The following is a 12871-nucleotide window of genomic DNA, read 5'->3' as shown; positions in this document are numbered from 1 at the left end:
TGTAAAATGTTGGTCTCACGGGTCTCACGAAAACAGGCTGGTCTCACATGATCCCAAGTCTCTCTCTCTCTCTCTCTCTATATATATATATATATGTATATATAAATTGAAGTATATGTTCATATATGAATCCGTGTAATTCACATATGAACTAATTAGCTAATTCATATATGAACCCGTTGGTTCATACGTGAATTACACGAATTCACATATGAACTTGTTTTGTCGTTTATTTGTAAAAAATTATAAAACTATCCTTTTATCTTCTGCATATCATGCAAGAGAATTATCAGCTGCTTTACAGTCAAAGGCACTAATATTAACTAGATGAAGGGTTATGATTACTTCTTTAATATTTTATATATTTACTTGTTAAATAAACCTCTCCCTAATAAAATATATGTATATATTTTGTTTTGTTTAATTTTTTCAGAAGATAATTAGCAAAAAAGGTAAGAAGAAAAAATTATCCTTGGCTTTGACAAAGGTTATTAACGAAGTTAGTGATCAGGGACCATTTTCAAAGTAAAATGCAACCCATAAGGATGATTTGCATTTCGCAGAAGTACGGTATTAGACTCGCAAAAGACAAGTGAAAAGTCTCTTCGTGGTAGCGGGACTTGCTTCTTTTCTTTGCTATTGAATCTGCTATGCGGTTCTCCCCAAAAAACAAATAAAGAGTGAGTGCTCACTTTTTCTTGAGTCAACAATAATCCAGAGGGGCACCACCCCCTAGCTTTTTTGTGCCAATAGTTAGAGTTTTGACTATCTAGGCAGAACAACATCACCGATTTTTAGTAAGAAACTGAACTGGTTTATCCCGGAGTAGTAACTCCATTCCGAAATTCTGCATTCTTTTTCCTTCCTCACCTGCTGAGACAAATAGTTGACTTACACGCCCTATTCAATAGATGGACCTTTCTTTATATAGGCTGATAACCATCACGACAACATAAAAAGGAAGGAGTAACATTCCTTTGTGGTGTCATTGTGTATTTTAATTGTGTTTAGTCTTTGCCGATTATAAATCACTTTGTCGCGGTTGGTAAGGAATTTTCAAAGGTAGACTAGTCTAACATCATTCTCCTTCAGGTCTTACCAACACCTCTTGCATTCAAAGAACTACCACATTCTTAATGTCGTGATGCTAGATTAGGGCCAATGTTGCGCTCCCTGCGGGTAATAGCAAAAGAGTGAAGAAGGAATGATCCTCCAAACTAAAAGAGTGTTTCCTGTCCTGTGCTTTCCCGTCCTTCCTTTGAATCGATGGCATAATCAGTCTCCAACCCGCCAATGAAATGAAGAGAAGGCCTACACCCATGCTCTCTGGAGAAGTCTTCTCTAGAAGTTTTCTTTCTTCCTTTACTTGTTGTTTGTCGCTCGTACTCCCTATCTAGGAAGCTACTCGACCTACAGGAGAGGTGCTAGAAGGTAGAAATTTATCAAAGTTTAGGTCTCATTTTCAAAAAAATTATTCCTCAGGGACTAAAACTGGAGTTTACTCTTTGTTAGAGGGTAAAGTCTAAAAACTATTAAACTATATATAAAACCAACAATACAGTAATTACAGAGAAGCCCCTGATTAGTTTACATGTTTCAATGCAATCCTTTCCTGTGTTTGGCTGCTGTCACAGAAGAACTCCTCTGGCCTTACTGCCGCTGAGGATGCTATCATCGTCTTCATCAAACCCTAACCCTAACTCTACCTCAAGCTCATTGTACTCTACCATGAGTCTTAATCCCGATTCTTCACCATCATCTTCGACGAGAACCCCTAATCTTCTTCCTCTATTTACTAATCCACAAACACCTCACATCAACTGTAAAGGTCTATCTCAAGGCGTTACGATCTCCAATGGTTTTTCTTCATCTTTCTCTTCCGTTGCCGCCAATACAGTTTCCGTTTCAGGAATCGAAGAATCGGGAGATACCGAGGAGCTTCAACTTGTGGTGGTGTCATTTTACAAGTTTGCTGATTTTCCGGACCATGCCGATTTGCGTAAGCCCTTGAAAGAGCTATGCGAGAAGCTGGTAAATATTTACTATGCATTGTTGTTGGATTAATTTTAATTGAAAATTCTGCCTATTAAACGATGATTCAGAAGAAAACATCTCTTCATATCGGTTTTCTTAATGAATGTGATGAATGTGATTACGAGTATTCTTCTAATCATATCAGTTCATATCGAGGGTAAATTTTAAGTATTGACATGTTAACGTTGTGTAATAGACAAACGTGAACGATTCCCTGCTTATTTTACATTTGATGTGCAAAAGGAGCCGCATGCAAGTAATTATTGGTATATCGAGGGTGTTTGTAGGATCATTTACAAACCAAATCAAACAAACTCAGTAACCCACTAAATCCCATGTAGAGGTAGGTTCTGGGGATGGAGGATCTACTTAGACCTTTCCTCTGCCCCAAGGGGTAGAAAGGATGTTTATGATAAGACCCCTGGACTTGCAAAGAAAAAGAAACAAGAGAGCAAGTTACAAGTGTGAGTGTGTGCAAACAAACAATGGGAAATGGTAACGGTGATAAGAAAGGCAGCAGGACCAAATGTGAGGAGAGTAGGTTACAACAAAGAAGAAAACATAGAACGCAGTACCGACAAGTAGCTACAATACTAGAAGCATGTTAGATATGAATGGTAGGAACAATAGGATACAAGACAACCCTCCATATAACTTAAGACACTAGTAACCTATCTACCACTGTCCCAAGTCTCACTCTTTCTCTCCCCTATACCCCTCCTCTTGTCACCTATAGTCTGCTACCCTAGTTGCACGTATCCAAGTGCTTCCATTAGAGATCATGTCCTCAGAATTGTCTAAGACAACCATGTCCATCCTCAATTCATGTTCTCCTTGGCCTGCCGCTCGTTCTCCTTGCTCTATTGTCATACTCTATATCCTTCTCATAGGTGGCGAATGTGTCTCCAGCGTATGTGTCCAAACCACCGTAATCATTCCTCAAAAAAAATTCCATGATACGTGCAACTCCCAACTCTGCCTGAAAGATCTCGCTCGATATCATGTCTGACATGGTCCAACCACAAGTCCACTTGAGCATCCATTTTCGAAACTTCCAAAATCCTCTCAAGCATCTGTTTCATTGCGAAATACTTCGATCCATATAACATAGCTAGTCACCTTCTAAGGTTTCCCCTTCAGTTTTAGCAGAACCTTCCTGTCGCATAGAACTCAAGTGGCGGTCCTCCACTTTAACCACCTTGTCTTTATGTGATGTGTTACATCATCCTATCCCTCTCTCTCTTTCTGGATTATGTATCCTAGATACTTGAACCTGCCTGTTTGGGATACCATTCTATCCACAACGTTGACTTATACATCCTTGTGGATATGTTCCCTGTTGAAGTTGCACCAAAGATATTTATTTGGTCTTGGGGCGACTAATATGCAAGCCCTGTGTTTTCAAATTCACCCTTTACTGCTCTAGTCTCTAGTTCACTTTTTCTCTTGACTCTGCTAGACCCCTACCAACGCGGTGGGATTGTCGGCGAATAACATGCTCCGTGGAACACTACCCTAAATTCGTTGGGAAATCTCTTCCAAAATCATAACAAAAAGGAATGGACTTAGTGTCGTTCCCTGGTGTAGTCCTATATGTACCTCGAAATACTCTATTTCCCTCATCTCCTGACACATGTCTTAGCTTCCCTATACATATCTTGTAGTACACATTTACACTGAATTACCTCGATGGTACCTATTTCTCCTTTGGGCTCCTCCAAATCATGTCTTATGGCACACTATCATAAGATTTTTCCATGTGACACCAAGTATAGACCCTTACTGTGCTCCAAATACTTTTCCATGGATCGCTGAAGGAGGTGGATTGCCTCTATCATCAAGCTTCCTGACATGAAAAGTCAAATTGGTTCTCCATCACTGCTCATTCGTTTCGTTCCCTAGCCTCAATCACACACTCCCACAATTTCATTATGTGGCAGTGTGGCTAAGTAGCTTTATACCTCGATTGTTGGCACTGCACCACCTATGCTCTTATATAGCACCACCACCTCACTAAGTCTCCACTCTTCAGGTATCTTGGCAGTTTTAAGGGCGATGTTAAAGAGTTATGTCAATTACTGTGCACCCGCCTCCGCGAGACGCAACCATACCTCAATGGGTATCTGGCACGGGCCTACGACCTTGCCCTTACCCGTCTTCTTTATGACCTTCTCACTTCCCCTATGCCATTCTCCTACAAAAGCATTGATTGCATAACCGTCGTAGAACCATTTGTGTTTCTAAATAAATACTTACATGTTCCACATAGTAACCTTTGGGATTTCTATGCTCATCACTTGTGACAATTTGGGAAATTCAAAATTTAACTACGCCTAGTTTGTGGAAGTGATGATTCAGTTTCTCGACAACTAGAAGTGATGGTTATTCAAGGATCAGATCCAGGCAATAGATAGATTGCTATCATGAATTTAGATCTGGGGATGATCTTCCACAAACTTATTTTGCATTGTGTTTATATAAGATATGGAGTTTGTGGAAATTCATATCTTGTGATATTAACGAGGCTTGATAACTCAAATATATGTTGGACCTGTGCTGTGCAGATGGTTCAACAATGTACAAGTCAATTATGCTTTCATTTATGCTTTGATCAATAAAGACCGGTTCTTCAGCTTTTTTGAGGACCACGTTTTTTTAGATAGGCTTTGATTTTGTCTTTTATAGTTGCTGATTTTTAGGCTTCTTAATAGTAGCTTTCTCTCTCTGTAATGGCTATAAAGCCAATAGCTTTTCTTGATTTTTGATATATGAACTCCAAACTTTGGCTTACGAATAAGCTTGCTGTATTCAACTTTGTTTTTATCCAAGTGACTTTCTACGTTACAATTGGTATCAGAGCACCATAAAGGGACTGATTTTTGAAAGTAGACAAACACGAGCGACTTCGTGAGGTAAACACGAGTGTGAGTGTAAACACAACAGCTTCTTCGATAAGGAAGAGAGAGTAACAAGGTATGTCGAACAAAGGACAAAACCTGCTGAGCATCCCGAAATTTGACGGAGACTACGATTATTGGAGGATGTTGATGGAAAATCTCCCTCGATCGAAAGAGTGTTGGAACTGATTGAGCCCGACTACGTTGAGCAGCAGACACAAGAGAGACAGAGGCCGAGAAGACTGCACGAGAGCAGTTGAAGCTGAAAGATCTAAAGGTAAAAAACTACCGTTTTCAGCAATCGATAAGAATATTTTGAGGACTATTCTGCAGAAGGAGACCGCAGCACAACTCTGGGAGTCGATGAGGAAGAAATATCAAGGTAATGCAAAGGTAAAGAGAGCTTAACTACAAGCTCTCAGGAGAGAATTCAAAGTACTAGAGATGAAGGAAGGAGAAACCATAACCGACTACTTCGCCAAAGTAATGTTGGTGGTAAACAACATGAGCAGTAACAGAGAAGTAATGCGAGAATCTCAGATTGTAGAAAAGATCTTGAGGACTCTCACGGAGAAATTCAACTACGTTGTGGTGTCCATTGAGGAGTCTAAAGACATCGATACTCTCTCTGTTGACGAGCTTCAAAGTTCGTCGGTGGTCCATGAACAAAAATTTCGGAAGAAGGCTAAGGAAGAAGAGCACGTACTGAAGGTGACACCAAATGAAGGATTAGGAAGAGGTCGAGGCAGAAATGTGAATGGAAGCTTTAAGGGTCGAGGATGAGGGGGATCCTCACCAAGAAAAGCTATCGTGGAGTGCTATAAATGTCACAAACTCGGACACTTTCAGTTTGAGTGTCCAGAGTGGAGAAACAGGGCCAACTTTGCAGAAATGGATGAAGAGGAGCTTATGCTTATGGCATCTATTGAACATCAATAAGGTTCAATTGAGGAGGTTTGGTTCTTTGATTCAGGGTGTAGTAATCATATGAGCGCCTGAGCGGCAACAAAGCATGGTTCATAGACTTGAATGAGAATTTCCAACAAACCGTGAAGCCAGGAAACGACAGTCGAATTACTGTGTCTGGAAAAGGAAATGTGCGCATGGAAGTTAATGGCGTTACTCAGGTAATCACCGACATGTACTATGTTCCTGAGCTTAAATCTAATCTTCTAAGTGTTGGCCAACTACAAGAGAAAGGGTTGGCCATCTTAATTCAACACAACGTGTTTAAAGTATTTCATACAAGAAGAGGGTTGATCATGCAATCTGAAATGAGTATGAATAAGATGTTCTATTTCAATGTAGCCTTGGCAGCCAAGACCTCCACGTGTTATCAGACTCTAGTGGAAGATGAGTCACAGCTTTGGCATTCTCGATTTGGTCATCAGCACTACAAAGCACTCAGAACTCTAGTTGACAATGGAATGGTTGAAGGAATGCCAGCAATAAGAACTCCACAAAAGTTGTGTACCTATTGTCTGATAGGAAAACAACATCGAGATTTCATTTCAAAGAAGTCTTCATGTAGAGCCACACAGAAGCTTCAACTTATACACTCAGACATATGTGGTCCTGTAAGTCCTATTTCCAACAGTAAAAAAAGATATTTTTTGAGTTTCATAGATGATTTTTCTCGAAAAAATCTGGATTTATTTGTTGAATGAGAAATCAGAAACATTCAATAAATTCAAGAATTTTAAGACTTTGATCGAGAAAGAAGCAGGCACTAGCATCAAATGCTTAAGGACGGACAGGGGCGGGGAGTTCAATTCAAATGAGTTCGCGGAGTTCTGTAATGAACATGGAATTAATCGCCAACTTACACCGGCATATACACCACAACAGAACGGTGTAGCCGAACGCAAAGCTAGAACAATCATGAACATGGTTCGTTCTATGTTAGACAAAAAACAAATGCCGAAGGATTTCTGGGCAGAAGCGGTCAATTGGTCGGTACATATCCTCAACAGATATCCAACTTCAGCATTGGAAGGAATGACTCCTCAGGAGGCCTGGTCATGTACGAAACCTAGAGTAGATCATTTTCAATTTTTGGATGTTTAGCTTATGTTCACATACCAGATCAAAAGAGACATAAGCTTGATGATAAAAGCAAAGTTCAAGTGTTTCTTGGTGTAAGCAAAGAATCCAAAGCGTACAGGTTTGTTGATCCTGTTACTCGAAAGATTATTGTAAGTCGAGATGTGAAGTTTGAAGAGAATGAAGGCTGGAAGTGGGAAAAGACCGAGAAAGATAAGAAAAGTCATGTGCTTGAATGGCCGGACAGTGATCCAGATTACAATGATGAAGGACGGGAAAGATCAGATGAAACTAACTCCATGTCTTCTGGTTCAAGCTCTCACAACAGTGAAGACAACTCACCATCAAGCACAACAGGTAATAGCACCCCAAGTTCTCAAAGTGAAAGGGGTCAAAGGGCTCCTGGTGAAAGGATTCGAAGGACTCCTGCACGGCTGTCTGATTATGTTACAAGTGATGATCTTTCTGAAGAAGAAGCTATGATGGTGCGATCCGAAGATCCAATAACTTACGATGAAGCAATGGAAGATAAAAAATGGAGAGACGCGATGATGGAAGAGCTGGAGTCGATAGAAAAAAATAAAACTTGGAAACTCACAAGTTTACTAGAAAGATGCAAAGCTGTAGGTACCAAATGGATATTCAAGACAAAGTTAAACGAAAATGGTGAAATTGAGAAACACAAGGCAAGACTCGTAGCTAATGGGTATTCTTAGCAATACGAGATCGACTACACAGAGGTCTTTGCACCAGTTGCTCGTCTTGACACCATTCGAGCTATCCTAGCAACAACAGCTCAAAATGACTGGGAAATCGTTTCAAATGGACGTCAAAAGCGCATTTCTTCCAGGGGACTTGGAAGAGAAGGTCTTTGTTCAACAACCGGCTGGTTTTGAAGTTAAAGGTGCCGAGGAGGTGGTGTATAAGCTACACAAAGCGCTCTACGGCTTGAAACAGGCGCCAAGGGCCTGGTATAGTCGCATTGAGTTCTATTTTATTAAAGGACTCAAGAGATGTACCAGTGAACATACACTCTTTACAAAAGAAAAGGAGGGAGGCGTTTTACTGATAGTGAGTTTATACGTAGATGATCTGATCTACACAGGAAATAGTAGAAGGTTGTGTGAAGAGTTCAAGAGTTCTATGATGACTGAATTCGACATGTCCGATCTTGGAAAGATGAGACATTTTCTGGGAAAGGAAGTCTTACAGAACAAGAAGGAATCTTTATTTGTCAAAGGAGATATGCAGAAGAAATTTTGGAAAGGTTTGGTATGGAGAACAACAACCCTGTTGGAAATCCAATAGTGCCAGGAACGAGAATTTCCAGTAACAAGGAGGGAACGAGGGTTGATTCCACCAAGTTCAAGCAGATTGTTGGGAGTCTCATGTATTTAACTTCAACAAGGCATGATATTACTTACGGGGTGAGCTTGATTAGCAGATATATGGAGTCTCCTACCGAAGAACATTGGTGTGCAACAAAGAGGATTATGAGATATGTTCAAGGCACTACTGAGCTAGGAATACTTTACAAGAGGGAAGAAAATTCAGAGCTTGTGGCATACTCGGACAACCACTTTGCCGGTGACATAGACGATAGAAAAAGTACGTCTGGTTCGGTGTTTCTACTTGCTGGTGGTGCGATTTCTTGGTCATCAAGGAAACAACTGGTAGTGACGTTGTCTACCACCGAGGCCGAATACATTGCAGCAGCAACATGTGCGTGTTAATGTCTTTGACTTAGAAGAATTCTTGTAGCACTTGGGCATGGAGAAGGAAAAAGAAGCATAATTCAGTGTGACAATAGCTCAACAATCCAACTTTCAAAACAGCCTGTGTTTCATGGTAAGAGCAAACACATTGACATCAAGTTTCATTTCTTAAGAGATCTAGTGAGTGATGGAAAAGTGGAACTGAGCTATTGCAGTACTCCGGATCAAATTGCCAATGTTTTGACAAAACCGTTGAAGAAGGAACAGTTTGTTAAACTTCGAGGGTCACTGGGTCTCGTTGACATATTGGAGGTAAGCTGATACTCTATGGTGTTCAGCTTAAAGGAGGGATTGTTGGACCTGTGCTGTGCAGATGGTTCAACAATGTACAAGTCAATTATGCTTTCATTTATGCTTTGATCAATAAAGACCGGTTCTTCAGCTTTTCTGAGGACCACGCCTGTTTAGATAGGCTTTGATTTTGTCTTTGATTGTTGCTGATTTTTAGGCTTCTTAATAGTAGCTTTCTCTCTCTGTAATGGCTATAAAGCCAATAGCTTTTCTTGATTTTTGGATATATGAAGTCCAGACTTTGGCTTACGAATAAGCTTGCTGTATTCAACTTTGTTTCTATCCAAGTGACTTTCTACTTTACAATATATTCCCAGTTTAAGTTAGTTGACATAACAGATGCATGTCAACCAGGAAACTTAGAATCTGTATGATCTTTGATGATCGCTACTGCCCAACCATTGATACTTTGTCGATCCAGCAACTTGAAGCGGAAGTTCCTGTCAAGTACAAGCATATGAAAGAAATGTGGGGAAAAGATGTTTTGGAATTCCATTGATTACCTTCCCACCATCATAATAGTTATCATGTCTTGCATATGCGCAAAACTGTCATTTTAAATATCTTAATCCTACTTCTCAATCAGATTGCTTTGTGTCACACAATTGCTTTCTTTAGTTCTGTCTCATGCTTGTTATGATTCTTTCTATCCTTGTAATTCATACCCCTCACCCAACTTATGCCTTTCAGTACATTTCAGGTGGTATCATTCTTGCTCCAGAAGGAATTAATGGCAGTATATGTGGCATCCGGAAATCGGTTGAAAAAGTTCTTGACTTCATTCAGTCTGATGATCGCTTAAAGGGTCTTCGACTAATAGAGTCACCTGTAAGCCCTGAAGAAGAAGCCATTCACCATGGACACACAAGCAGTTCTCCACTTGCTGCAGGAGAAGATGCTCCATTCAGATGGGACCATGTGAGGGTGAAGCTTAAAAAGGAGGTAATTGCACTAACCAGATCAGTGATTCAGTTATGTTTTGGAGTTGTTAAGTTGCAGGGAACGATTGTCTGTTGATGGTTTCAATTAGCTATTTCTTATATATTATTTAGTTTTATGTTTGTGCAGATAGTTTCCCTTGGAATGCCGTCGGTATCTCCTAATGAAAGAGTTGGGAAATATGTCAGCCCAAATGAGTGGAATTTATTGATCAGTGATCCAGATACAGTAAGCCCCTCAATTTGGTTAACAGTTGGTATCTTCTTCTTATTTTCCCATTTTGAAGCTTATGTTGTTGGGCCATCATTCAGCTCTACTAAGTCCCTTCTTTTCCTATCATTTACTCCTTCCTTTCCAAAATAGATATCTACAACGGAAAAGCACACATTCTTTTCTCGAAATGTGTAATTATTACACTTTTTTAATGAACTAAATGACAATGGAGTAATGAATTCTCCATCTCATAATTAAGGGTGAAATTGGAAAGTAGGCACTTATTTATTAAAGTGGACACTTATTTTGGGACAAACTAAAATAGAAATGTAGATACTTATTTTTGGACGGAGGGAGTATTACAATTGGGTCCTGCAGGTGCAAACAGTTCCTACCCAGAGCTTGTACGATCTTCCATTTTAGATTTCATGACTAATGGAATTGAAACCTCTTTACTCTATCTCCCACTGGAACTCTCCTCTAGACCTCACAAGCCGGCAAGCCTTGGTTCAATGTGGTCACCCGACCATTATGAACTGAAACTAACTTTTTTTTATTTATGGATGTTTCGCTAGGTTGTCATTGATGTTCGTAATGACTATGAAACCAGAATTGGCACGTTTAAAGGGGCAGTTGATCCACGTACCACAGCTTTCAGGGAGTTCCCAGGTTGGGTGGATGATCAATTTCAACTTTCTCTACCAGATGTCCAAGTGGAATGCAGAGATTCATCTGATGAAGCTGAAAAATATAACGAGGAGGGACGGAAATCTCCACCTCGTGTTGCAATGTATTGTACAGGTGGAATTCGGTGTGAAAAAGCTTCAAGCTTCCTTCTCAGCAAAGGGTTTAAAGAGGTAAGATAGCTTGCACTATATGCGGTGTTACTACCACCTCTTTATTACTCCCTCCGTCCTAAAATAAGTGTCCACTTTCAAAAGTGGCTACTTTCCAATTATACCCTTAACTATAAGATTGAGAAATTCATTACTTGAAGGGTACAATTGTCATTTGATTAATTAAAAAGTGTAGTAATTACACAATTCTAAAACTGCGCTCCTTGTGGACTATATGTTTCTAAAACTATGTTTTTATTATCATTGTGGACACTTATTTTGGGATGTAGGTAAGTTTCATCTTTTTGATATATCTTGTGTTTATGTGATTAGGTGTATCATTTACAAGGTGGGATACTTAAATACCTCGAGGAAATCCCGAAAACAGAGTCTCTTTGGGAGGGGGAGTGCTTTGTGTTTGACAAGCGAGTCTCGGTCAAACACGGGTTGGTGCCGGGAAACTTCAAACTTTGCTATGGCTGCAAGAAACCGGTGAGTGATGCTGACATGGAATCACCCGAGTGGGAATACGGTGTTTCGTGTCCATACTGTTATGCTTCAAAGTCCGAGGAAGAGAAGGAGAGGGCTAGAGCACGTCAAAGGCAGTTTGAAGCTTGGGGCGTGATCGGTGGGCCCGACAAAGGTCGCCGGCCACCAAAAACGACAGATGCTAACAACTGGAGTGACTCCCAAATTGCCAAGAAAGATTAAGATTCTATTTCTTTCCGATGCTTAATCTTTATTAGAGACTATAAATGTACCTTTTTGTTCAACGGTTGTTTTTAAGTGGCGAATGTGGTCGGATCTTGAGGATAGTTTCATTTTAGTTTACGTCGTGAATCTGCTGACGTTTGATTCGTTTTACATCGATTGTTTTCTTGTTTTATAGGTGTGACACTCTTTAAACTTGAAGGTGGCGTTTGTTTTTTTACGAGGTGTTGAAGTCTGAAGTCTTATTTCACTTCTGATTTTTAAGAGGTGATGTTGAAGTCTGAAATCTGAATCAGTCAGGCTGTTTGTTTTTGTAAACTGACAAACGTCTGAAGTTTGAAATCTGAATTAATAGTTTGCTTTTGTGACCAACAAAACATATCAATATATATAATTTTTTATTTTACTTCTGTTTGTGTTCCCAAGATTCCCTTAATTCTTTCTTCTTTTCCAGATCAAGCCTTCCATCCTCAATCTCCACCCTCATCCCACCACCATCCACCATCTTCTACCACCACTCCTCTAAAATCCAACGTCCAAATCCACCTCTAAAATCGAAGCAAATATCCATCATGATGAAAACTACAGTGACGAAAACTACAGGGACGAAAATACATTGATTCACGAAGACAAAGGTGCACAACTATTGGTTTGCACAGGAACGAAAACACACAGTGACGAAAACCCACAGGGAAGAAAACCCTCTTGATGTGGATCTGATTTGGGTCGATTTGAAGCCACAAGAGGCGATGGAGGGTGAACTCGATCGATTGAGACGATGAGGAGGGTGAAGCCGATCGAATGATGAAGTAGAATTCGGTTCTCTAGATAATTTTCAGGATTAAGAGGAAAATAAATGGCTATGCTATCACTTAATTTTTAAGAGGAAAATAAGGGATAAATGGCTCTGAAAGAAAAAAAAAAAAAACAAACGGTCTGAATTGCCTTATATCTGACCGAATCAAACATAATTGGTAAAATAAGAGTTTTTAAAAAAAAACAAACACCACCGAAGTCTCGAGATAGTGGCTGAAAATGGAAAGACAAGTTGTGACATATATGTTGAGAGAAAGATCAAGACGAGCCATTAGGCTGTAGTTGTCCTTTGCCCTTGCCAAACTACACTTGCATA

General features: G+C 39.9%; 1 protein-coding gene across 2 annotated transcripts; it reads left to right on the top strand.

The window, feature by feature from the left end:
* The first annotated feature begins 1595 nt into the window (after nt 1-1595).
* Nucleotides 1596-11896, top strand: LOC112510202 (rhodanese-like domain-containing protein 7). Of its 2 annotated transcripts, XM_025115533.1 has the most exons (6): nt 1596-1828; nt 1910-2031; nt 9731-9982; nt 10109-10207; nt 10768-11049; nt 11362-11896. In XM_025115533.1, exons 1-6 carry the CDS (start codon nt 1600-1602, stop codon nt 11737-11739), a joined length of 1362 nt encoding a protein of 453 aa, XP_024971301.1. In that variant the 5' UTR covers nt 1596-1599; the 3' UTR covers nt 11740-11896. The 2 variants fall into 2 exon arrangements, with proteins under 2 accessions (XP_024971301.1, XP_024971302.1); XM_025115534.1 differs by lacking the exon at nt 1596-1828 and having other exon boundaries at nt 1931-2031; nt 9741-9982.
* Nucleotides 11897-12871: the final 975 nt, after the last annotated feature.

This window comes from Cynara cardunculus (assembly GCF_001531365.2).
Source record: "Cynara cardunculus var. scolymus isolate 2C chromosome LG 3, CcrdV1, whole genome shotgun sequence".
Taxonomy (NCBI): Eukaryota; Viridiplantae; Streptophyta; class Magnoliopsida; order Asterales; family Asteraceae; genus Cynara; species Cynara cardunculus.
This window is presented reverse-complemented; position numbering and strand designations above follow the sequence as displayed.

Bases quoted from the DNA above. Each gene is read 5' to 3' on its own strand.
- LOC112510202 (XM_025115533.1), top strand. From the start codon at position 1,600: ATGCAATCCTTTCCTGTGTTTGGCTGCTGTCACAGAAGAACTCCTCTG. The intron at 9,983-10,108 runs GTAATTGCACTA...ATGTTTGTGCAG, and splicing joins GGGTGAAGCTTAAAAAGGAG to ATAGTTTCCCTTGGAATGCC. The intron at 10,208-10,767 runs GTAAGCCCCTCA...ATGTTTCGCTAG, and splicing joins TGATCAGTGATCCAGATACA to GTTGTCATTGATGTTCGTAA.